This window comes from Gordionus sp. m RMFG-2023, chromosome 3, assembly GCF_954871325.1.
Source record: "Gordionus sp. m RMFG-2023 chromosome 3, tfGorSpeb1-WG-v2, whole genome shotgun sequence".
Classification (NCBI taxonomy): Eukaryota; Metazoa; Nematomorpha; class Gordioida; order Chordodea; family Parachordodidae; genus Gordionus; species Gordionus sp. m RMFG-2023.
Window position 1 is genome coordinate 38,882,068 of NC_088777.1, and position 27,803 is coordinate 38,909,870.

Here is a 27,803-nt window from a genome sequence, read left to right on the forward strand (position 1 = left end):
ATCTATATAATTGAAAAATATTGATAAACTTTATTATATATGATGATTTTATTATATTTCAATTTAGAAAATTGAGAACTGATGGCCGTACCTACACGTCATTGTAGCTGTAATCTGTCTGGTGATCTAATTTTTAAATATGACAAGTTAATAATAAATGATAGGTGTACGTTATCCTTTACATTATTTCTAAAACATGCTTTCACGATTGGTAAGATTAATTGATGAAACCCAAATATCGTTATAATATAATAAACAATATAAGCAAAAAATTAACTTTATGGTTAAATTGTATGAAAAAATAGGCACACATGATGGTAAATTTCATTGCGATGAAGTTTTGGCTTGTTATTTACTAAAATGTCTTCCTGAATTTAAATCGGCCTATATAATAAGGTTAGTTTATTTTTATAATTTAAATTGGTCTATGTAATAAGGTTAGTTTATTTTTATAATTATATCATATTTTCTTAATCAGGTCAAGAGACACCCAACTTTTAGAAAAATGTGATGTTGTGGTTGATGTTGGTGGGGTTTATGACTATGACAAATTAAGATTTGACCATCACCAAAAGTATAATATGCTCAAAAAATACATCAGTTATATATAATATTTTTACATACCAGATATATAATAACTAGTAAATGAAAGTTAAAACACTAAATAGGCGTCTCAATCTAAATTACACTTAATATTCAATATATTTTTACTGAATATTTATCAATATTTAATATTGCTTATTACAAGAAGTTTTATTCAAATAATATTTTTTACAATTAATGAGTTCACTATAAGAATAATATGAAAACGAGCACAGATAAAACAATATAAATCAGTTTACAACTTTTATTTAATATAATTAATTATGCTTTATAGATATTTAAAATTAATCCTAAATCAGAGATCAGCATAACCCTTAAAATATTGGCAGAACTCTAATATTAAATGCAAGGAAGTAGCTTAAAATGATATCTAACTTGTAAGATCATTTACACATTGGAAGTTTTGTTTTATCAATTATATATTTATACTTTTTATAATTTATAATAAATTTTCCAATAGGCAACTTGCGGTCTATGTTTAGCAATTAAATTTTTAAAATTGTTTAAAACCATAATGCTAATTTATGATTTTTCATTCAAAAAAATAATTATATTAAAGACCTGCAGATGTAGCATTTGCACAGCCTGGCCTGGATTTTTTTCAAAAATTTTTTACGGCCCAGCCAGGGTTTTATTTTTTAAGGCCTGGCCCAGCTTTTTATAAAAAAAAAATTTTTAGGCCCGGCTTTTAAAAAAAATATATTATACTTATTTTTGAATTTTATAGCTAAAAATGGCGATTTAAAATATTTAGTTTTTAAATATACAACCCAGCCCTGATTTTTTTTAAAAAAATTTAAGGAAAAATAAAATATGGTCCGACCCTAAACCCAGGCTTATCCGGGCCTGCAGGTCTCTGAATTATACCTAAAACCAGGTTAAAAAAATTTGCCTCATCAATCTATGAAAATACTTTTACAGGATAGGCTAAAAATATCAGAGACATGCAGAGGTACCATTTGCACAACCCAATTTTTATCAGCCTAGGCCGAGTTATATTTTCAGGCCTGGCTGGCCCTGATTTTTTTAAAAAAAATTCTCTAGCCCTGCTAATTTTTTTAAAAAATATTTTTTTAATTTTTATGGCTAATATTGACGATTTAAAATATAGCCCTGGTATATTTAAAAAAATTTAGGCTGGGCCTATGGTATCTGAAAAATATATGAACTGGGTTGAAAAACTTTTTTTTATAGATCTTCACAGTTTTGGTTGGGATGTTCAAAATTCTAATATATATAACATTAGGAGATTATTAGGTTATTTATCAAAATCGAAGAGTGATTCAAAATATTTATTCCCTCTCTTTCACATGGCTTAAAAAATAAAGAGAGGAAAATAATTATTTGATAAAATAGTAAACCAGGTTTGTATAAAATAAAATAATTGTTATAAAATAATATATCTAAAATTAGAGCAAAGTTGCACTGTTATCACTTTTTGGCAGATTATCGATACCAGCAGGATATTGGCCAACACCACCGATACCAACAATACCAAAAAATTTTTTTTATTATATGTAGTCTTTTTTAATTTTTTTATTAAAATTAAAGAAAAATTAAAACCACCTTCTTTCTTTCTTATTGCTTTGGTAATTTTATAATTTTTTATTAATTTATGGCTTATTTAGTCGAAAATTTTCTTATAATAGTTTTTGTAGGTTACACAATTTATTCGAGTATCCTGGTATCGATAAGAATTGAAGTATTCTTTCGATATCGTCATTTGATACAAAGTATTGGTATCGATGCATCTCTAGTTTAGCATAATTACTGTTCCAAATTATAACTATCTTCACATTGCATTGAAACACAAATAAGGCATTCAAAGGATATTGTTCAAATTGACGCGATTTGTAGCGTTAAAAATGGGCCTCTAAGAACTCTAATCGAATATTTAGTATTTATTTTTGTACAAATCGAATAATATAATTTATTTTTTTAAAAAAAGTTACATTATATTGCAAAATTGAAATAATAAGGGCGCGTTTAAAATCAAAATTTTATTTAAAAAAAAAATTTATATAATGAAATTTTAGAAATCATATTGGGACACATAATATATAAATGTGAGAATCATTTTTTTGACTGCACCACCCTAAGAATAATCAATTGTAATTTGTTTCAAAATGAATTTATAAAAAAAAGACAAGGTTTTCCTAATTGTTTCTTCTTTTATAGATATGCTATTCGTAATCAATGCCTATAAAAATAGACGCTCACAGGATGTAAAAGAACGCTATTATATTATCTTTTCTCAAACTAATTGCATGATTTTACAATTTACATGAGTTTCAATTTAGTTTTAGGAATAAACAAGAAGTCGCTATAACAATCTTAAAAAATATATTACCGCATGTGCCAGAAAAAAATAAAATATTTGATTAGAGGGGCTTTAATTTTACTCTTTTTTAAAACGAATATTTGCAAATAATTCTAAAGCGAATAATTGGAATATTAATAATTTTCAAAAATTTACGAATAATACATAATTTAGATTTATAATTCGCAAAATTTTTTAAAGTTATTATTCGTATTCGATTCCAATTTTTGAATCGAATAACATTATCGAATAATTTTCGATAGGCTTAATTAAATTACACATTAGTATTACAAATAAGTTTGAGTTATTTTTGAATAATTTTCATTCTTTCTAATATTAAAAATAACCAAATGAATAATAATTTCTACATTAAAGTAAGCAATTTTTGTTTAGATAAAATTTTTAGACCATCTTGGGCTGATTATTTGCAATTTTATATATTTCTACCAACAAGAGTTATATGGAATCAAGAATATAAGAACTTCTATAAACGGATTCACTAAAATAGATTATGATGCTTCCAAATTGAGATTTACCCTGCGACTCAAAAGAAGTTTAAAAAAATTTCGTAGCCCTTTTGACGAAATTAAATTTAAAAAATTTGCAAATTGAATTTTAACTTTTTCAACAAATAACAAAAAGGTTTATTTATCTAAGAAAGGAAAGTCAATCATTATCTAGAAATAGTTTATCGGAATATATAAAAGAGTGATTTGAACTCAGTTCAATTATATCATATCAGAATGAATGAGAACATTAGCATATCTTTTTTACTATATTTTCATATAGTCCCATGATCTCAAAATCACGCATTCATGATAAGTGTGTGCTGTACATATGGAAGAAAGCAAAAAATTTACACATACCAAAACTGCAAAAACCTGGGAAATGTCGTTTAATAAGATAGCCTTTTTCTAACAATCCATAGTTAGATCGTTGATCCTTATCCCAAAAATTTTTTCCTCTTCTAATTTGAGTCTATCCTATCCCAGTGATTATTTTTTTAGAGATTAATCCAAGCAGACTTAGAAAGTCCAAACCTGATCCGAAATATTTTACAAAAAAATATTATGGGGAAATTTTGTTTATTTATTATAAATTAAACAAATAAAATTGTAAAATCATTTTAAAAATTAAAAAAGAAAATTAGGAAAGAAATATAATTTAATTGCGAAGCTCTGGCCAACCTAATCCATCTATTCTCCCGATCTAAGTAAGGGGGATTGGAAAGATATGTGTAGAGTTTTATTAAATCTTTAAGGGGAAATAAAATCATTTAAGATAAATGGCGAAACTCGAAAATTTGGAATCTTAATTATTTGATTTGGCACTTAGAATGCTAAACGTTTAATCTTAAATACGCTCAAAGCTAAAAATGGACATAACTAGTAAATTTACTTCTCGTGAAAGGAGGATATTATTATTCTCCTAGAAAAGGATAAGGTTATAATTGATTGTAACAGTGAAGTGTGTTAGGATTAATATATATTAACGGGTTTTATTGCATTTAAATAAATATATTATTCGTTACACTATAAGATGTTACAAGACTTAAAATTCAATTTTAATATCTGGTCCAATAATTTTTTTTTACTGATTATGGGCATTCTAAGTTTTTTGACTTAAATTGTTTATTCGGGTCATATCTAAAATAACGTTTTAAAAAAGTTCATGAATTTATAATAACTAGTAATATTGTTATATTTAATGAAAAAAAGATCTTTTGACAAAACGTTACAATCCATCAAAGATAATGCACTTTTTGATAAGATAAAGTTAAGTAGCGCCGGGCTAGTGTACGCTCATTTTGGCGAAAAAGTGATTCGTGAATCCTTAAAACGTTGCTCGAGTAGCCATTCGACGACCAATTTGAACGAGAGTCTTATTAGTTATATTTACCTGAAGGTTTACGAAAATTTCATTCAAGAAATCGATGCCATCGATAATGGGATCGATGTTACCGAAACTAACGAAATTAAAAAGTAGAATGTTTATTATTATTATATAAAATAGTTGAAAAAAAGAAGAAAATTTATTAAAATCTATAATTTTTTTTAATAACAAGGTACAAGATATCGACAAATCTTAGTTCACGAGTTTCTCATTTAAATCCAGCTTGGAACGATTTAACCACTCCTGCAGACGTAATTCCAATTTAACAAATTGTATTTTTATTATTGCAGGGATCTAACTCCACTAAAATAAAATTTATATTGTAAACGAGATTTTTAAAAGAGCCAGAACTATATCTTATTACATAAAAGATATATTTGGAATCTAAATTTCAGCTCAATTTTCAACAAAGGTGGAGTTAGAACCAAACCATATAATAGATGTATTTTTTAAGAATGTAATTTTTTGTAAATCTGAACTCAAATTTGTAATAACTAAAAAAGCATTTTATTATTAAAAAAATAAAACTATTCATAAAAATTCTCTGTTTTCAGTAATTATTCAATTATAAACCTCAGTTATATTTAACGAAAATATAATAAAACTATAAGGTTGATAATCTTTAAAATATTTTATGTTAATACATAACATCTATCCTTAACCTGAATGGTTTGGTCCTTACTCTCAAGGGGTATTGCTACTCATCTCTACTTCAGTTCCTGACTCCGCTATTTTTGACAGGTTGTTGACGTTTTCCTTTTTCTCACTCTCCTTTGTGCTCATCTCTGTTCTCTTCATTTAAGATATCTTAGTTCACTCATCTAAGTCTTCGTTTAATATATCGTCGGTTCTTTTCCATAATTGAACCATATGTCGTATTACCGTTTTCCCTTTTACTTCATATTATAAAGGTCCTAATACTCTCATAATAATTGATTTAATCATTAATAATATTTTTGGTGGAATTTGTTTATTTTCTGCTCGAGGTGTATTTCGATGGTTTTTAGTGTACCTTGGTTCATGCTATGCTTATATGTTCTATTTGTTCCCGCATACCTTTGGTTTGTAGATGATATGGACTTACATGAACTAATTGAATTCAATTCATTTCCAAATTGAATTCTTTACTACTGAATTGTGGCCCATTATCGGAAGCTATTATCTTTGGAATTTATAAACTGGCAAGATATTTATTAATACTTTAATCGTGCTTTCGATGCTTGTATTATTCTTTGGGAATATTTATTACCAGCGATTGCTAGCAACTATCACTACTAACCAATAATGATATTGAAATGGTCTAGCATAATCAATATGCAATCGGTGTCATGCCATCGGTGGTTTTGACCAAATTGACATCCTTGACGGCATATCGTGCTGTTCCTGGGCTCATTGTTTTTTGGCTATCCGTCTATGATATACTTGTATACTTTAGTGCGTAACTTATCCTGAATTGTCTTTCAATTTCATTGGTACCCAATGTGTTCGTTCCCCCATTTGTATTAAGTCTAAATTTTGGTATTTTGTAATTGTATTTCCCTTGTATTAATAATCGAGATAACATATTTGTATTCGCTATTTTTCTGCTACTTTAAAATTAAATTCGTATTAATAACCTGTCAACAATAAAGCCCATTTATTTTGGCAGTGGATATTGTCCCTATATCTTTCCTTGGATGAAATAAACTCATTAAGAGCTTGTGGTCTGTTTATGGAGTTTTTTAGATATATAAATCCATTAAATTTTGTAACCCCAAATATAATGGCGAGAGCTTCTCTTTCTATTTGGCCTTAATTCTTTCCTGCAGATTTTAACGTTCTTAATGCGAATAAAATTGGTTTCTCCTTCCTTCCTTCTATATGCGAAATTACCGATCAGATTCTTATGACTGAAGCATCTATTGCTAATATAATTGGTAAATTAGAATCATAATGTTTTAGCGCATTACTTGCTTTATTTCTTCATATGTGTCGAATTCTTTTGTCCATCTCCAATATACTTGTTTTTCTAATAGTTTGCACGATGGCTTGGCCATATCTGCAAAATTTGCTATGAATTTTGAATGGTATGTCGCCGAACTTAAAAAAGGCTCTATGTTTTATGCTTGTTGGTTTTGGAGCTTTTTAATCGTATCAATATTTTTTGATGTTGTAATACCATTTTTTGATATATTATGTCCCAATATTCTATATTTTGTTATAAAAATTTGATATCATTTTTATCCAAACATTTTAGTACTTTTTAAATTTAATTTGATGTTTCTATCTATTTTTCCCTCTTATTATAACTCATCTAAATGGAATACTCTCGAGCTCTTTAATAAAGTATCGATTGCCTGTTGAAATATTGCAGGAGAGGACGATTGTCAAATGGTAGACTGATATACTTAAAAATTCCTCTATGTGTATTAATTACTAGATATTTTTGTGAATCTTTCACCATTTTAATTTGAAAATATGCATCGGAGAGGTCCAATATTGAAAATTCCTCTCCTTTTCGCAAATTGGCTATTAAAACTTGGATTCATGGTATTGGATACGAATCAATATTGATATTTTGATTTATAGTTTATTTAAAATCACCACGAAATTGTAATTTCTTGTCTTTCTTTTATAAAATCACTATGGGTGAGGCATGAAGTTAATGATTAATTTTTCATATTATTCGTATTTGTAACAATCTGTTCTCGTTTTTCATATATAATTATGCCTTATTTTAAACACCCCAATTCTTTTGTAAATAGTCGAGACAATTCATTTTGTGTTTAATATAAAATATTTTTATTGCCCTTTTTGGTATTTCTGCCATCTTTGTTAATTTCACTAACCAATTTCAAGGATATGTAACGTTCGTCCTTCAGTATTTTTACTCTAGTATGACCTAGTATTAATATATTGGTATCTGTATCGTTTTTAAGTTTTTGCATGCAAGTTGTTAGTCCAGGCCGATTAAGTTTGTATTTCCGATCTATTTATTATGCTTACTCCAGCTCCAGTGTCTAATTGTCATTTATTTTTATATCTACCTAAAATTCTGACAATAGTTTTCTGTATTATCAATAAAGTTGTATTGTAACATGTTGCATTCTTGAACACCCTATTTTCTCTTCTATGATATCCCCCATAGGAATGACATGGATTTGTTTTTTTTTACATTATCCAGAGAAAATTTTGACAATAATAAAGTGATTCAAACATCTACCGCCTTAGAAACAGTTACCAAAAATATACAATTAATAAAAAAAATAATCAATCAATAATGAATATGATAATATAAATCTGATAAAAAAGGTTAAAGATAATAATAATAATAAACTAAAATAATATAGAAACTGTAACAGTAATTAATACAAATGATAAATTCTATAAAAAGCAAATCCATGCCATTCCTACGGAAAAGAATAAGTTAATATTATTGGTAATTTTACAAACAATTATAATTCAGAACTTTGGGTAGATATAAAAATATATTTTATATAAAAATCTATTTCATTAAGGTATTCAAATTATGATTATCTAATATATTTAACGAAAATACAATAAAATAAGGTTAATAATCTTAAAATACATAACAAATATAATAAGTGGCTGAATGCTATTTAAAATTGATATTAAAATAAAATATTTTGATCTATTTATCAGAGGCGTAACGCAAAATCCTGTGTCCTTCGCAAATCAATTTTTAATGGGCCTTCCCATAATTTGAGGCCTGAGACTCGTATATCTCTGAAAATTTGGCTCGGGCCCTCTCTCGCCACGTGAATCACTGGATTGTTTGTTACGTTTCTGCTATTTAGGGTTATTACAATTATATTTAAAAGTATAAAAAAATAATTGTAATCTTATAAATTTGTGACTTATAATTCTAATTTACAACCAAAAATAAATGAATAGGCACAATTTCAAAAAGCAATAAATTTGGTTGGTCCGGAGTTTGATGAAAGGATTCATTTTTACGCAAATGTTATGTGGCCAGCCAGAGAAATTGTCAAAAAAGCTATAGAGGATCGATTTAAAGTAGACTTCCATAATGAACATATTTTTTTTTGTTTAATAAAAAATAATAATTAACACATTGTTACTTGATTATTATTAGGGAGATAAGATCAAACGTCTGTCCCGTTCTTTCTTTTTTTAGGACGAGACCCTATATAAGACGCCCACCGTCCGTTCCGTTCTTTTGTAAATCGGATACTTTCCGATTCCTATATTATCTATTTTTTTTAAGACTCATCTTATTTATATTAAACATTTTTATTGATTTTTGTGTATATGATACTATATATTTAAATTTATTAATTAATTTTAAAGAAAATAATATCCAGCAATTATTTTTCATTTAAAAATATTGTTTTCCAATGTATAAAAAAGAAATCAAATAAATAGGAACTATCTTGCTTATAATCGCTGAATATTTGTAGAATCTTAATAAAAATATGAAAATTGTAATTAAAAATAATAGAATCTATCATTTACATACAATTTATAATTCATTTAGACCAAATATGCAAAAAAACTTACAACTCAATATTAAAATATATAAAAATTAATTATCACAAACAATACTTCAATTCCCCTCCCATTCTACGGGTAGCCACTACCCTATCTTGCATCACTGATAATCCTCACTAGTCTAATGGGCTACTACACCCCCCCCCCCCCATTTTTCATTCTATTGATCAATCTATTCTAATTTCTATTTTTATTATTTTGTTTCCTATTCTTATATAAGACGTCATCCATTTTCAAAGAATCGGAAGATTTATTCTCTAAAGGTTCATCAATCTTTAATTTATTCTTTAAATCACCAAAAGTCATAATAACTTGGACCATTTTATTTTAGAAGCCATTACACCTTCAGTAATCTAGTCAGGGTGCCTTGGAAAACTTTTCCCTCATGCCACAGAGGTAGCTTGTGGACAGAGTTGTTATATAAGATACTTTTTATTGAACAAGGGGAAACGTTCAATTTGTCTGGTAAGTCAGAGATTGATTGGAATTAGTAGTAATTTAAAAATAAGAGAAAATATCATCTTTATTTAGCGTATTTATCAAGAATGAATCAAAATGAATAAATTTATCTGTGTATTACATCAAAAAATATGACTCTTTTTATACATAGTAAATCAATTTTTTCCAATCACGTTATGCAATTAACAACCTTTAATATATTATTACAATCTAAATATATCTTCTTTTCGCCATAAGTGAAACATTTGTCAAAAAGTAATATTAAACGTAAATGTAATTGAAAACACCACTTTAAATACATAATGTAAATTGTATCATAAAACACTTTTCAAATAAATCTAAATACAGACACATCTTTTAAAAATGGATCTAGATACAGATAAATTTTCTAAAATTGATACAGATACCTCGTTAAAATATGTATGAGTATTTACATAAGACTTCTGCGTCAAATCCTTAATTAACCGTGGCGGTCTTTTAATTTTTTTATCGTCGTTCAGCGGCGCGCCGATTTCGCCTCCGCTTAATTAAATTGTCGGCGGTCGCGGTGCGCTATTTATTTAGAAATTTTTTAAATGAATTAGTATTACATTTTTTTATTATTCTAACACATTGTTAAAGTATAATTCATTTCTTAAATTATTTCCTGTCCCACTCCTATTTAAATTTATGCATTTTCTCATTCTCAGAAAAAGAGTAAGGAATTGCAATTTTCTCAGATCAGAGTCACATGTTCTATTGATTTTTATTAAAACAAATGATAATAGCAAAAATTAGAAATCTGATTTAGTAAAAATATAATTGTCAGTAATAAATAGTATTTTAACAAGATTTATGGACATAAAGAAGCCCATTTTTTCATCGAGTATTAATCCAGCTATGGGAGAATTTTTTTCACTGGATGTACTGGTTGCAGGCATACAAATAACCTTCCTAGCTAAATTAGCAACCAGTCGCTTTTTTCCAAAAAGTTAGTTCAACCTCTTCTGGTATACTATGTTGGCTGAGCAAAGGATGCCATTCTTGTTATAGCTTGCTAATGTTGTTATAATCGTTGTCTGGAAGGGAATGTTTACGAGCTATTTAAGCTATATAGGAACTTTTGCTCATTATCTTCAACTTGAATCTCACTCGGTGCATTTCTATCATGCTCTAAAAGTTTTAAATGTCTAATTAAAATTGTAATGATCTTGTAGAATTCAAATTTAAATATTCTGAAATAATTTTAAGATTTTAAAATTGCCAATATATCTAATGTTTAAAATATAATTTTATTTATAAAAATATAAAATAAATTACTTGAAGTTCGATAATTAGAATGGTCAAGCTTTTTTCATATTTTCTTTTAAGCAAAAGATATCTGAGCATCAAATATATTGATTTGTATATGTGTATTTCATTGCAAAATAATAACCCAAAATTTATTCTTAATCCCTTTTAGTTGGAAAGAAATTCCACCGACTCTCTGAATTGATCTAATAATGTGTAAAGTTTATCAATTATACCCCACTCGTTATTAAAAAGTTTTAAGGATCGTTTTCTTATTTTATTTAGAACATATAGGTAACACTACAGATACTTTCTAGAATAATTAATATGCGGTGACAACTGGTAGGGCAATTTAATTTTTAAAGTTTTCATATCAATTAGATCTGTTGGTGCAATGCAATTTAAATTATCAGCGGCACCAGATATACCAAAATGTTCATCAAGGTATAGATCAGATTCTTCAATATCCTGGCCTGCCTCATAAATTGATTGCAGGCATTTACAATGCTCAAACTCAATTTCATATTCCAAATCAATAACTCGATATCTAAGGCTGAAATTATTTCTCTAATTTTTTAATTAGAATATTAATTCTGGCAACTTTTTTATGTCATCAACTCTAACTAAATTATGAAGTCCATGCCCTAAACATAAATGATGCTCATAATCCCTAAATCTGACGCTTCTTTTGATATTTGACCCAGAATAAGTTATCATCTGTATTATTATGTTTTTTTAAATGAAGTTCCTCTTTCATACGATCGATCTCAGATAATATGGTTTCATCAGCATGTTTTTACGTCACGTTTCTAGTTGTCAGGGTAAAATATTTTAAATCAAAATTTTCATTTAAATGATGAAGACTAAATGTGACATAATTTCGATGCTTGAAATAATCTGTGCATAAATAAAAAGTGATTGAACACTATTTTAGGCTAGAATCAATCAGATTTAAAACATTTGCCTTTATAGATGAATATAAATCATTCAGTGCACCCATAATGGTTGTCTTATCAGGTAAGTTTGACGATAAATCAATTATCTTATATTTCAATTTTTTAGACAATTTATTGATAATTCAAACAATTTAATACTTTAACAAAATTCGAATTTTTTAAATTAAACTTGTTATATAACGAGAAAACAAAAGTAACAGAAACATACGCCTTTGAAGAAAGGTCTAAGCCCCCCCCCTCCTGGGACTGGCGTTTAACCTATAATTATAGAATTTTATTATACCCTGTAATCAATTTTATAGTTTTCAGTAAAAGAAATGGATTTACAATACTATAATAATTAAACGACAATGTTTTATTTAAAGCTTAAACAAAAAAATACAGTGTGAGATATTATTTTTTGTCAATTTATAGGTCTACGAAAGCGGCGAAATATTAGTTTTGGACATTTCGGTTCCATGGCAAGACACATTGTATGAAATCGAAAAGGAACAAAAAATATACCCTCTCATAAAATTTGTAGTATTTGGAACTCGAACCAGCCCTAATATTACCGGAGATAGGGGAGAAGACTGGAGAGTTCAGTGTGTTTCTACTCAACCAGGCTCGTTTCATAACAGGTCTAATTTTTATGATATAAATAATTAAAATCCGGAATTTTAATTGTTTTATTCAGATAAAATCTAATTAAAGTTTAACATATTTATTTTGAATTAAATGAAAAATAACGAATGATTACTAGGTAATTATGCACAATTTTTATGCTATTCTTACAAATAGTTTGGGTTACGCTTTACTATTTACTATGTTTATTCATTTATGGTATTAATATTATAGTCGGTTTCAATGAACAAGTAAATAATATTTTTTCAATTGTTCAAAATATAATGCCAATGGAATTACATCAATTGTAAAAGCTAATTTTAGGTAAATGGCCTTGCTACAACAGCCTAATGCTATTAACATTATAATTAATTTCTCATAAATGGTAAAAACAGCTTCCTTTTTTTTTTTTCAAAATTAAGCTGAACTGAGGAGACATTTCTATTAAAGCTCAACTAGAGATATACATGTAATCCCAAACAAATAGGAGGCCAGAAAACTTAGATATTAGACTGGTTTCATCGGGTCCTTTTTTGTTGCTTCAACATAAATGATTTGGCTCTAAGAGTATTTGGAATATATACCTCTTTTTTACCGTTTTTGAAATAGGGTTTATATTTTTGGCCTGGGGCCCAGGCGTTCGTAATTTTTAAGGTATAACCCTGGTTCGCGGCATTTTTAAATTGAATTAGTAAACATACTGTATATATCTCAAACTCAAAATATATTTTTTTCGCTATCAATTTTATGTATTACATTTAAAAATATTAAGCAATAACTTTAAAAATTAAATGATGTTTATTTATTTTATTTGTTACAAAATATGATATGATATGAATTTAAAATATTTCTAAAAAAAAATTTCCTATTTTGTAAAATTCATTCTGTAAGTGTGATATTTAATCAAACAAAAAGGAAGAATAGGAAGGATATTTAATTTTTTTCGGGCTGTAAACCGGCCCTGTCAATTTATATGCCTTGGAATGTAACCCGTTTATAAAGATAAATTATAGTATAGCTTAGAATTTGAAGAATAGCAATACAAATTAAAAGTAGTAACATATCTCATCGAAAATATAAGTGTAGTAATATATAATTCTCGCTTACTAAAGCCCAGTTGCTGATCATTTATAGCAGGATTTTAATTTGGTAAAATTTGGTCAGGCGAAATTGTTCCACCGAAGCTCTCGATGACAGGTAATCAACGATGGGTATGTTGATCTTTCGAGGCCTTATTGGCTACTGGCGTAAGTTTGAAGATTATCTCGTTACTTGTTCTAATTATAAAATTCAACAGCAATCTTTAAATGGAATCATGGTAGAGTAATCTGTTAAAATAGTAAAAAATTTATATTTTAGATATGTGCCCTGTTACGTTATAAAGTAGTTATTATTATTTTTTCTATAACGTTTAATCGAAAGATAGAGTTTTATTTTTAAAATCTACCAACGTTATAAAGTAGTTATTATTATTTTTTCTATAACGTTTATTCGAAAGATAGAGTTTTATTTTTAAAATCTACCATTATGAATATATCTTCTTCTCCGTTTAATGGCGATTTCTATTTGTCCAGTTTCCACTCTGTTTTTCTTTTCAATTTTTGACTCTCCTGCTGAGCATCAATATTTGTAAGATTCATTTTTCTCATTTCCGTCGCTATCACCTTTATCCACATCAACTTGGGTCTTTCTCTAGGTCTTTATTCTCCTACTTCCACCAAGATGCATCTCTTTACCCAGGCATCTTTTGTCTAAAGTTCCACATGCCCAAACCATCTTATATTTTTTCGCATTACCACCACTCCAATCACTTCTATTCCCATTCTTGCTCGCAATTCCTTGCTAGTTTTTCTTTTTCACAGAGATACTCCTCACATCCATTTAATCATCCATATCTCCATTCTTTTCAATTTAGCTTCGTGGGCCGCTTTCATTCCCCATGTTTCGCCGCCATAAACTAAACAACTCCTCACACAGCTTACGTTTTCCCCTTTAGCTACGGAGAGACCTTTTTATTGGTTAGAATAGACGACATCTCTCTGAATTTCTTCCATATTTGTCTGATCCTTGCAACAACAGCAGAATTTACACTACTCTGTGTTTAGCATATTACCCAAATAGCAAAACTTTTCTACTTTTCCCAGGGTCATTGTCAATATCCAAACCACCGTTCTACTTTATTCTTTTATCCACATTCGTCATTGTAGCGATTTCTGGCATCATTGGCGCATTGGATTGAATTTCTAGTAAATCCTTCCCACATACACCACAAGGCCTGTTGCCGGATTCCTTCATCTTCATATTATCCCAACCAATCATCACCTTTGTCTTTAATGCATTCATTTTCAGACCCTTTGTTCCCATAGCCATCTTCCATCTACTACCTCACTGTTTGACATTAATACAATGTCATCTGCATATAATAGCTCCCATGAAAGTTCTTCACGCATCTCTTTAGATACCACAAGATAAATCTCAGGACGAATCCCCGAGTCCTACCTTCACTTCAAAGCTTTCACTATCTATCATCCGTCCGTACCTAAGTTTGTGCTCCCACATAAGTCTTGATGTCACCCTCCAATAGAATTTCCTAAGATGCATCTTTCTCTTCTTCACTTCTTCCAACCTGATGAACATATGCCAAAATAATATTGCATAGCTTTCTACCAAAAATAATGTTGATGATCATCTGGTTATCTAGTCTTCTCACTTCGACTACCCCCCCCCCTTCCCCATTCTCTGCCACAAATACGCCAATGTCTGCCTTGTCATCATTACTTCCTTGCCAGCACTTGTCCTGCCAATTATTCTTGTGCCATTACCTTTCCATCTGGTCTCTTGTGGCAACACACATCTATATGCCTTCTATGCAGTGCATCGACTACTTTTCCCGTTCTTCCCATCATGCTCCCAACATTCCATGTCATAATTCTTACCCTATCCCCCGTAAACTGGTTTCTCCACTTATCGGGTCGTCTATGGCCGTCATATGTTTCATTTTCACGAATGTGGTTCCACCAGGTTTCCCCTCTTTTTATCGTAGTCGGATAAGGAGTTTCACGGGGTACCTTGGGTTGTACCCCGCCAAGGCTTTGTTATAATTATTAGGAATTTTGGAGCAGGATTTTTACAATCGGATGCCCTTTATGACATCAACCCCTTTAGGTGGTTTTTACATTAGGTCTAGGAGGGGGTGATCCTATTCTAGATCTAGCACAGGGAACCTTTTAAACCTCCATTAACAGAAAAGGTTGCCATTACCCGCCACGATGAGGCTGAAGGTAGGGTATAAATATGTATACAAGTAAATGGACATTGATGTGCAAATAAGGGTTGTCTATAAATATTTATTTAGAGTTCAATCTCTTTCAAATTTCTTATAAATATTATGCCATAGTTATGATATCGTCCGCTATGCATTGATGTTTTAAATCCAATTTTTCCCACTTTACAGGAGAGCTTTTTTTCAATTTTCAATAATTAAAAAAATTTTTCTGGCCGATATAATTTGCAATAGAATTTAACAAAAAATTATTTTAAATTGGATAAATGAAAAATAATCGAATTCCCAACATAGTTTTGGATATAGGTATCGTTAATGATAATTAACTAAATAGGTTCCCTTGGAAGTTTACTATACTATAACAAGGTTTTGTTTTACTGTATTTGTAAAAGAAGGGGAAACAATAATTTAAGGTCCGTTTTGGTCTGAGTCCCAAAAAATTTGTCAAATTGCGCCCTACCTCATTGGAGTTTTCCTCACACATCTATTAAGAATTCCAGGATATAGATTGTATCTATATGTTAAAATTAATTTTCTGAGCCAATTAGGACAGGAATATTAAAACCCGAGATTTTTTTTAGCCAATAAATATAATAAATTTTGCAAATTTTTTTATGTCTAAAATATAAATACTTCTTAATTTATAATTTATATTTATTTAAAATTCTTTTTTATTTCATGGGAACTTATCTCAAGAATTTATTATACAATTTTATATTTTCATGTATTATGTTATTATCTTAAATAATTTTTTAATAAACTTAAATAGATGGTGCTAGATATATTGATAATAATTATGATCCATATTTTATCTAAGGCATTCATTGGTGAAATTTATCAAAGTTTGATATTATTTGGCTGTAGAATTCTTAAATATGCTATAATAATAACTTTTTAGCTAATATTTTTACATCTAATTCTATATATAAACGGAAGAGACTCATACTGTAATGTTGGATATAAGTTTATATACCACTAAAATCTAATAAAAAACCATAAAATCTTGTATCTAATTCCCAAATAATATAAATTGAACAGCAATTAATTTTTATTCATTCAATACTCAATTGATATATATTTTATAATAAAAAATTTATTTTAATAAAACGGTAAAAAGTAAAATAATAGTAAAAACAATTAATCTTATGCAAGGCTAAAACTAAACTTATAAATAAACAATTTATATTTAAAAAGCAAAACTAAATGTATATTTTTAAACACAACACATTTCTACACTTTAACTTTGATAACCCTGGGGGGTTCTTATTCGAGAGGGATATAGTTTTCCAGCGGTTCTATCTCCACCTTCGGTGTTATGTCGGGCCAAGGTTCTGCGGTCGTGAGCGTTGCGGCTATCGGGTGAGGGGTTCATTATGGTTCGCTTCCTTTTGAGTTGTGCTTTCTATAATAGGTTTTTTAAATTAATTCCTTCTTTACCGAATCTGCAGGTTTTGTTATTTCAAATATAGTATCCATGTTGTTATCGACTCTGGTGTTAAGGGATCTGAAAGTTTTCCCCATAATCCCTTTTCTCCTTTTACTAGATATGACATCGGACCGATCTGTTTATTTTCTTGGACTGGAATCCACCATAATTTTCCCTGAAAATCTCGGGCCCATACTTTCTTGATTCTCAAATCTTTATATATTTTCCACATAATCTCCTTCCTTTTCTCTGTATTGTGGTTTAAGTTTATTTAACGGGCCTTATGGTACAAATTTTAGCATATGTGATGCAGGTGGAAATTTGGTGAATAGTATACGAAGTATTTCTGTAGTCGAATAAAAATTTATCAATTTATTCCTTCGAGTTATGGATTTTTTTAAGAAATTTTTTAAACGTTTGTACAAATCTCTTGGCCTCCCCATTCTATTCGGTGATATGACAATATTAAAATATGTTTGATAAGTAAGTTTTTGTAAAATTCTTTAAATATTTTTTCCTGAAATGGTGGTCCGTTATTGGTCACAATATATCTTGAGTCTCATAATCTTCCAAATAATTTGTTTATGTATTATATGTTTTCGGTACTATTGATTGAACTGACTAACTTTATTTCTGGCCATTTGCTATAATAATTATTAAAAATAATTATCATTGAAACTGTCCTGCAAAATCTAAATGTAGTCGTGCCCATTATCTTCCTTAATTAGACTATCAGTTTTGAAAATTTATAATTTTAACATATGCTAAATTTTTCAACAAATATTTAAATATCATTGTTTACTGTTTGCCACCAAATATTTTTTAAAGCAAGTGTAAAAAGTGAAATACTGATTTTTGTAATAATTATGGCATGATCACTCGTAAACCTCAAGACACACTTTCTCATTGATAATTTCATCTTTTTTAAATAAATTTTTATATATTTTCATCTATTCTCTTAGGCCAACCATCGGTTGCATATATCTGGCTACTTTTGACAAAGTTGGATCACTTGCGGTTTCTTTTTAAACTTGTAATATGATATAGCTTTTAATTGCCACATTGTTGATGCCTGGAAATTGTTCCCATTCACTTACTTGTTCGTCGTATAATGGTAATCTCTATAGCGTGTAGCAATTTCCGTGTTTCTTTGTTCCTCTTATAACGAGTAATTAAAATTAGCTAAAATTAATGTCCATATGATTAACCTGGAAGACATGTCACTCGTGTTTAATATGGGATATAATAAAAATATTGAGCCGTATTAAAATATTTTTGAAATTCTTCTCTTTCAGATTATAACTATAAATGGGAATAATAAATGATATGGTTGAGAACAGTTTTTTAGGCTAATTTGAGTTGCTGACATCTTCAAATAATTTCTGATACTTATTCATCAAAACTGATTATTACTCATCTATTAAAAGATTTAAACCGGTTTACAAGCCTTTTTTAGAGGGATCGGATATCAAATTTTTTTAACGGCTCGATTTAGATTCTATCAATAATAGCGGTTAATAACGGTTCAGGTTTGGTTTGGATGCATGATTCCAAATAATCACGGTGCATACACCAAGTGATAATTATTGCCATAAGTATTTTTTTGATTTTCCCCGCAATCATTTTAACATCCTCATTTGTGACTCTCACTAAACAATGCCTTGCTCTTATTAGCTTAGCCCAACATTCTATTCCATCCGCATATACCATTTTATCCCCCCTAATATTAAACAACTTTAATATTGTTTTTAATTTAGGAAAGCTTAAAATTTAGTGTGACGCAAAATAACTCTTAGTTTTTTTTAGTTTTTCTCTGTTAATAGATTATTTGACAGATTATTAAAATATGAACGATTTAGTGTCTTTCAATTTCATTAAACATATTGATTGAATATAAATTTCCCCAGCGATAATAATCAAAATGTTAAAATTTACTATTAATATTCGACTATTTTACAAATTGTATACTAATATAAATTATATATTCATGTAAATAACGAGAAATAAATTTATCAAGGTTAATCCCTCGCGGATTCGTGTTTAGTTAAGGTGTTAACTGATTTAATACAAAGTACGTGCTTATTTCGTATTTGATACTTGATAAATTATTTATAAGGGATTTTAACCCCTAAACGAAGAATAGATAGATGTTAAATAAAAATTTCTTACGCTTAAAAATAAACGACCTTATTCCTTCATGGAGAATATGATATATATAATCTAAAATTTATTGATCTCTTAATGAAATTATACAGTGCTGTTTTGGTAGTTAAAGATTCTAACCTTTAGAACACATTTTATTGAAATATTAACCACGAAACGTTATAAAACGATAGATACAAATTAAAAAAATATTTATTGAACAGTAACATACTTCTCTTTTTTTTTTACTAACGCTTGAAAATACATCTTGCCTTCATATGATTTATTCTATCAAAAAACATCACCTCCTTTATACCCGTAGATCACATTAGCAAGCCCGTCTATTATTCAAGTATTTTCTCTATCTACCAATACTAAAATTTGTTCTTATTTCTTCCCTCCTTTCTCCTGCTGAAATGAATAAATCCTTCATCAAAATCATCTTCTCTACTCCCTTTCCATCTTATCCTCGAGAGGGTAGATATGTTACTTAAGTGTAATCAGTTAAATTAATATTTTTTGGTATTGGCTAAAATGGTGGTCGATTTATCTCTGATTTTAAAATAATTTAGGAGGTGGCTATACATCACCATTCTCCTATTAATTTATAATATATACAAAATTAAGCCACTTTTTAAAATAGCATATATCTAGTTCAGTAATATTGACTGGCTGTTAATACAAAGGTCGGTTCGTATCCCTATTGGCGTAATTCTTTTATGGTGTTTTTTGCATGATTAATTGAAAACACAGATAATATCTAAAGAGCATATTATATCACGAGACATTATGGTGCGGGGTAGCCACGGATATTACAAAATGAACTACATTAATATTTTTAATAAAATATATTGGATTAAATATTAAGTTTTATAGAAACGGATCCTTTAACTAATATTTTTGAAAAATACTGGGAAATATTGTATATTTTATTGTTCTTATGCTATAAAATATATTTTTTATAAATGTTATGTCTAAGCCCCATTTTTTAAAATTTATGCTAAAATATTTTGGGACTAAGATTTTGGAAAAGAAAGCTGGAAAATATAGAACTATTCTACAAATCCTCACTAAAAAAGTGAGAACATTTATTTTAAATTTATCTTAATAGCAATTAACAGGGTTTATCTCAATAGCCTACTATGCATAATATAATTTCAAAAGAGGGACCTACCATTTCTGTCAAATGGAAATATGAATTACTTATAATTGTAATTATATTATAATTTATACAAACAAATGTTATATAAAAAATTCGATGATAAATTTAACTTTCCTTTAGAATGTCACGATTTCAATATTTAAGGCATTGTTTTTAAATTATGATTTATTTGTGTTAGTATGCTCAAAGCTAAAAAAAATCCTTACATTGTTCAAATTAATTATCATGAACTTAATTTTTTTTTAAAAAATTGTACTCATTTATCGAATAAAATAAATGGAACTATCATGACTGAGAAAAAACCATTAGCATAGAGGTATCGAGGGCGAAGCCTCTCCAAAATCCTCTTCCCTTGGGAAAATCCTGGGTACGCATATGGCGCTAAAATTATGTTATTCATAAATCTTATTTTGGCTTAATTTTTTTAATAAAAGTCAACCCCATAAGGTTGATTCAAATATTTAGTCGAATAAAATAGATTTGTGATTTTGAACAAGAGGTTTGGAAACCCAATTTATTTTTGCCGAATTTAAGCTCAACTCAGTGTTTAAGTGTACTTTTTAATAAAGGTTTTTAAGGAAATGGAGTCGGAGTTTAGAGTTGAAAATGTATAATTACTTCAAAAGAAATCCACGAAAAATGAAAATTTAAATTTCTCTGTTCAAATTTATATTTTTTGAATGTAAAACCTTAAGAGAATAAAATCAAATCCACAAAAATATAACGGTATAAATTTCCCTATTTGCCCTGTTGGGAATGTATTATTATTTTTTTGAACCCGAACTTCTCATTTTATTTTTTATGGGTTCAGTTTCGGATTCAAAGAGAAATATTGTGAAAATTTCTAGGTTCATATTCCTCTTATACTCTATATTTTATTTGCTTAAATATAATTTTCTTTAAAATATGAAATGAAGGCTATCCTTGCCTCAAACATGGCGTGGTTTGAGGGGCATAGAATTATCAAAAATAAGTGGAATAGAAAATTGCGTTTTCGTTCATATGAGTGGATTTATAGGGGGAAACAAAACGAAAGAAGGTGCTATTGATATGGCCATTACAACTTTAATCGAAGATCACTCTCCATAAATATTCATGACCGTGGCTAAATATACAATATGAAAATTAATTAAAAATTATATTACGCACACATATTTTTATACTAATAAATACTTTTTATATTTTGTAAAATTAATAAAACAAGGATAGGATGATGTGAATGTTTGATTGTAATCTAATTTTTTTTTCTGTTACTTTTCTAAAAAATATTATAATCTCTTTTTACAACATTTTTTTTAGAATATGAAGAATTTTATTTTTATGGTAATCAGAATTAGATGTCCCAGTCTAGATGACACTGAACAAAAAAACCTCCGGGAAAATAGACACGACATAAAAATACCCCAATTTTTAAAACCACAAAAGCTTTATATTAGGGTTATTCAATATGAGAGGACTAATGGAAATATAATTATTTTGCTACCTAGAATTTGTATATAGTCTATAGAAGCCTGATGTAAGCTTGGGTTAGTAATTGGCATTATTATGTGGTAATTAGGTTGATATATTTTACCGAAACTAAACCTAAATTAGAAAGACCTAATATATGTTGTATACATGAGATGGAGGAGATGGTTAAAATAATCATTATTTTTTTCTTACTTTCATTTAAATAAAAAATAAGCTACAAAGGTCTAATATAGGTTTTAATATATCGTCGGTCGTGCTCTATATAAAATTGTTGATAGGGAAAACTCATTTAAAGTTTAGATTAAAATTATATATTAATATAAATAGAAAATTGAGATGTAATATATAATAGTACTTCAAAATAATAGCATAAATATGCGCAATTATTTATATATGTATTTAATATTATAGATGTCAATAAATAAAATATTTCATTCTATCTTAATTAGGCAATATTGTACTACATCCTAAAAGTAAAAATTATGAAAATAGCCCAAAAGTGTTAAATTTTTTAGACATTTAGAGTAATTATTTTTGTTTAGCGTCTTTATGTCCGTGATTTATTTTACTATAACCTTTTATATTATAAACAAATCATATTTTATGATAATGTTTTTGTCATATTTCATAGTATAATTTATTTAATTTACAATGTCATCGTATAAAAGGCTATTATAAAAGCTATGTTAAATGGAATAGTTACCACTATATTTTATATAGTGTAGTAGTATAAATCATTAATCAATCAATGTAAATATGGTAAATATTTTTATTTTTAATACTGCTATGTCTATTTTAAGATGTAAATTTCGTATATTTATTCTTATAAAATATGATCGTTTCATTGTAACAATTATTATGGTGACTGAGAAAAGATTTATTATTTTAATATACATATTTTTATATGAAATAAATAGGCCAAATACAATCGTATAAATAATCATTCCTTCCAACTTAGTTAAGTGTATTCAAAAACTAATTTAAAATACCTTATACATTTTTGTTATATTTATTTCAACAACATCGATACTAAAAATCTAATCTAATGACCTCATAAGTTACGTTTTTTGAGAAACCTAAAAATAATTTTTACTCTGATATATAAATCTTCTTCTCTCAGTCTAGGCATTTAAATGACATTTTTCGGACTGTTTCAAACAGGTACGTATGACATGCCCACTGACGTTTGAAGAGATGCTCATATTATTTACCACTTTTGGATTTTTTTTCTGAGGAAAATCTAGCTTAGTTCTGTTGATTGTCAACAGCATCTACATGACAAGATTTTCACTGGGTACAACTCCCTCAAAAACCTATACCTATCCCCCTAAAAAAATTCCCTAACCTTCGGCGGCGATGTTTTTCCATTATAAATTACACCTTTTTAATTATAATGGTACTTCTTTCATAAATTTTAAAAAGAATAACTTAAATTATTTAAATCCACTAAAACTATATTGTGAAAATAAAATAATTATTTTTAGATCACGAATTCAATTAAAAACCTCATTTACAAAGAATGCATTATTATATATTGTTTGGCATGAATATGAGTTTGCTGAGAATATCCAACCCTTTTAAATTACATTTAAAAGAATAAAAGTTTTATTTGGAAAATAATATCTATGATTGTTAGCAATATATAAATTTAGTCGATGATCAGCAATATCATTGCATTTAGTGGGTTTTTAATAAAAGTATTAATTTTTACAGCAATATAATTTGTCCTATTTCATCTAAAAATTTAATAAATAACCCCCTCAATAAATTTATCCTATCTCCTATCAACCCCTCAAGAAAAATCGAATAAGAGATGCATTTTAATAATTAAAAATCATGTAGGTCTAAATATGATCGTTTTCTGTGATAATAAAGAATTATGAATTTATTATCAAATTCAATTAGGAAAAAATATTAAATTTACAGATATTTTTTAGGCTCCTACATTAGATACCTACAGAGGGAGAGTTAGGAACATTTTGTCTTCATATATCAAATAGGGGATATATTTCTACTAAAGGGGATAGGAAGAGAGTGGGTGGGGGGGGGGGGGGGTAAGAAATAAATATTTCGATGCGCCGTCACAAAATTATTTTTTCCCTTGTGAATGCTGCGCAGATGTACCTCTTTAAGATCTTGGTTATATTTTTGGCTGTGATGTATAAATGATTTCAAATGGAAATTAAAAATATTACGGGTGTAGTTTTTTTAAACCTTTGACTCAGGCAAAGACTTTGTAAATCATACTATTTTACGAACTGAGTTCTCTGAAATTTATACATATATATCTTCTTAAAACTAAAGGTAATGAACTAAATAAACACAATATAATAAGCTAGTATACTTCCGCCATCCTGATTTCGAAAATTTTTTTTATTCAACATAGGGTATTATAGCTAGGTTATCAGCTCTTCTTATTTGAACGGCTTTTTGGTCTAATTATCATTAGGAGTATTTGGAGCTTCCATCTATAAGATTCCTAAATTTAAACAAAATTGGCAATTTAACCTTATCTTTTACTATTTTACCCCTACTCTATCATAGAATCGAGTGAGTAGTATGCAAATATAAATTGCTCTAGCGATTCTTCAATGTATTTAAATCGTGATTTTTATCCTTCCAGGTCAAGTTAATAGAATTAATAATTTATTTTTGTTTTGATATTTAATGTTTATTTTTTAAAAATAATCAGAAATTCAGGCCCTGCTTGATTTTTTTTATTAGGCCTTAGCCCGATATTGAAAATAAATTTCAAAAAGCAAGCATTGAATTGAAAAGTCTATAAAAATATAACATTTTCTCATTTTGGGGAAGTAGCATAGGCTCTAGAGGTTACCCTTCATATTATATTACAATGAAATGAATACGAATAATACAATTATTCGATTCGAAAATTTATTTATATTTTTTCTTTATCTTTAAAGAATCTTATGCTATAATTTAATATGAATAATTATTACTTATTTAGCAATAATTTTTATGACTTTAAATAAAAATTTAAATGCATAAAATTATTTATCCATTTTTATCAGTTTTACAAAAAAAAATACAAATTTAGCCGATATTTTGTCTTTTTTTTATTACTATTTTTTTCCTTTGAATATAAAATATATTTTAAGTTTGTCACAATATAAAACCATTTTATAACTGAATTTAGTTAAGCCCTGGTAGTGATTCCTAGATCTTATTTTAGAAAATTATTATATTGAATGTGATTCTAGTCTCAATTCTGCATTTTATTAATAAATATATACTGCTTAATATATAAAAATTGCAATTTATGACATAAATAAATTAAATATATGTTTATAAACTAAGTTTGCATGGTGGCAGGAAACACAAGACATAAAAAATAAATTCAGAAACTTACGAATGAATAATTTTTGTAAAAAAATTTTAATAACTTCTTTTTTTTTGTCAAAAACTCGTATAAAACTTTACCAAAGACGAAATATGGTTTTCGTTAGTTTCCACAAGGGAGATTATGTAATCTTTTTCTTAATTGTTTTTAAAAAATATTTATTTATTTTAAATTTTGGACACTTTTTGACCTATTACATATAAACTTTCCTTTAAAAAAAATTAAAGAGTTTCTCATAGGAATATGATTTTAAATTTATAACTTACGCAATTTGTGTCCTTCTTTATTAATATAAATAGGTTTTTTTATAAAGTTTACTGTTAACAAATTATTATCAACAAAGTTTGGCTTTTTAACTGAGGGCATTTGCATAATGTATTAGAATTATTACACATTATTTATTAAAACGATTAGCATAGATTAGAAATTAGTGAATAAGGAATAGTGGCTCGGGTTTCTCGATTTGGATCAAACCGTGGCAGTTTCATCTTTGAAATGGGTTCCATGTTCGGTTATTGCAATGGTCTTCGGTTCGGACGGGTAAATAAAATTGAATAATTTATTTTTAAAATAATATCCAGAAGTTTCAGAATCTATTCATGTTTTATTCATAAATCTTTTCGAAATTTTACCTGGCAAAATGTGCCGGATATATTTATCCTTTGCTAAAATTATTATTTTTGAAAGGAAATAAAGATGTGCTTACTATATAATATATATTAGTGATCTGCATCAGGCCTAATTTTTCAAGCCCAGCCCGGCCCGAAATTTTTTTTATAAAAGTTTTGCTAACCCGACTCGAACTCGAAATTTTTTTAAAAAAGTTTTGCCGGCACGGCCCGAACCCGAATTTTTTTTATAATTACTCAAAATAAAAGACATATGTTATATGTCGTTTAGTTTCAATAAATAAAATAAAATATTTTTATTTTACATAAAAAATTCAATATAAAATTGATAAATTTAGATATATTTAAAAAAATTTCCAGTGTCCGATCTGACTCGGCTTAAATTTTTTTTAAAAATATTAGACCCGGCCCGTACCCGATTATTTTAACGGGCTGGGCCGGACTCGGGCCGGGCCTAACTTTGCAGATCTCTAATATATTATATATATGAGTTTACATTTATAATATCTGTTTTGTCTTTTAATAGGAAATTCTTTACTTTATTAGGTGTTTGTTATTCATATTAATTTTACCCTAGCTAGAGATTATTTGAAATTTAAGCAACTTCAGTTATTCCGTTAAATGTATTTTTTAGAGCAAAAAAATATAAGTAGATTATCAATCAAAATGATACAATCAGCCATGTATATCGTGGGTAGTGTCGTTAAACCGCTAAGTTTGAGCCGATTTTTAAAAACGGATTACTCAATATTTTAGCTAGACAAAGCCCAAGATTTTGTTAATAGATGCCCAAACATTTGTGCCATCTATGAGTAAAATCTTTCGGTTTATGTAATATTTTTTTGAATAAAATAATAAGTTTTTAAAAATCTTCTCGAATCGAGCCGTTTAACAACACAACACTAATTGTGGGTCATGGCTCAAAAATGGAATATCTATTGAGAATTTTTTTTAGCCAAATCTTATTGAAGATTATATATTATTGTTACTACTATATGTTTTCACATTTTATTATTCCTAAATTTGCAATTAAATAAAAATTTTTATATTTTGTTATATAGATATTCAAAACCAAAGTATCGGCCCGTACTACGCTTCAATTTGGTCTCCATAAGCGATCCACAGTTCGGTTTAGTTTTTAAAATCGGTTCCTCAGTTCGGTAATCGGTTCCAAATCGAACAGTGACCTTCACTATTAGAGTCATATCCATAGGATATTTACTTTTTTTTTAATCATTAGTAACAAAAGTTGTAACTGACGCATGAAAATATACAATATTTTCTTAATTTACAAATATATTTTTTTCATAGTTAATTAATACAACTGAGTCATTCTTGCTTAACTAACACTCATGGTATTAAATAAAAAATAAAAAAATGAATTATTTTCTAAATCATTTCATTTTACATCCATTTGCTTCATTTCTTCCAATAATCAAATATAATTTATTGGTTTCTTCCAATTATCAAACATAATTTATTAGGAAACAAAATATACAAAAACTAAAGTAATTAATGTTTTAGACATCTACATGATTATTGTAATTTTTTAAACATAAAATTATAGATTTTACCCAATGATAGTTTTTATTAGGTTTAAAAAAAAAACTAAAAATCGAAATATTGGCAATAGATTAACTGATGTAATGTGATAAGACGATAGTTTACTTTCTATCAAAAAAATGGTTATTTATGTTTCATACCAGTTTTAGGAA

The 27,803-nt window shown here is 27.8% G+C and overlaps 1 protein-coding gene across 1 annotated transcript; it reads left to right on the forward strand.

The window, feature by feature from the left end:
• The first annotated feature begins 202 nt into the window (after window positions 1–202).
• LOC135925904 (MYG1 protein-like) lies at window positions 203–22,366 on the forward strand. Its single transcript, XM_065461467.1, has 7 exons — window positions 203–396; window positions 479–574; window positions 4,642–4,905; window positions 4,989–5,067; window positions 8,711–8,833; window positions 12,427–12,632; window positions 21,546–22,366. Exons 1-7 carry the CDS (start codon window positions 281–283, stop codon window positions 21,715–21,717), a joined length of 1,056 nt encoding a protein of 351 aa, XP_065317539.1. The 5' UTR covers window positions 203–280; the 3' UTR covers window positions 21,718–22,366.
• Window positions 22,367–27,803: the final 5,437 nt, after the last annotated feature.

What these genes read in the sequence shown, in the direction of transcription:
- LOC135925904 (XM_065461467.1), top strand. Translation starts at nt 281, where the DNA reads ATGGTTAAATTGTATGAAAAAATAGGCACACATGATGGTAAATTTCAT. An exon ending in AGATTTGACCATCACCAAAA is followed by an intron (nt 575 to 4,641) that starts GTATAATATGCT and finishes AATGAAAAAAAG; the next exon opens with ATCTTTTGACAAAACGTTAC. An exon ending in CTATAGAGGATCGATTTAAA is followed by an intron (nt 8,834 to 12,426) that starts GTAGACTTCCAT and finishes GTCAATTTATAG; the next exon opens with GTCTACGAAAGCGGCGAAAT.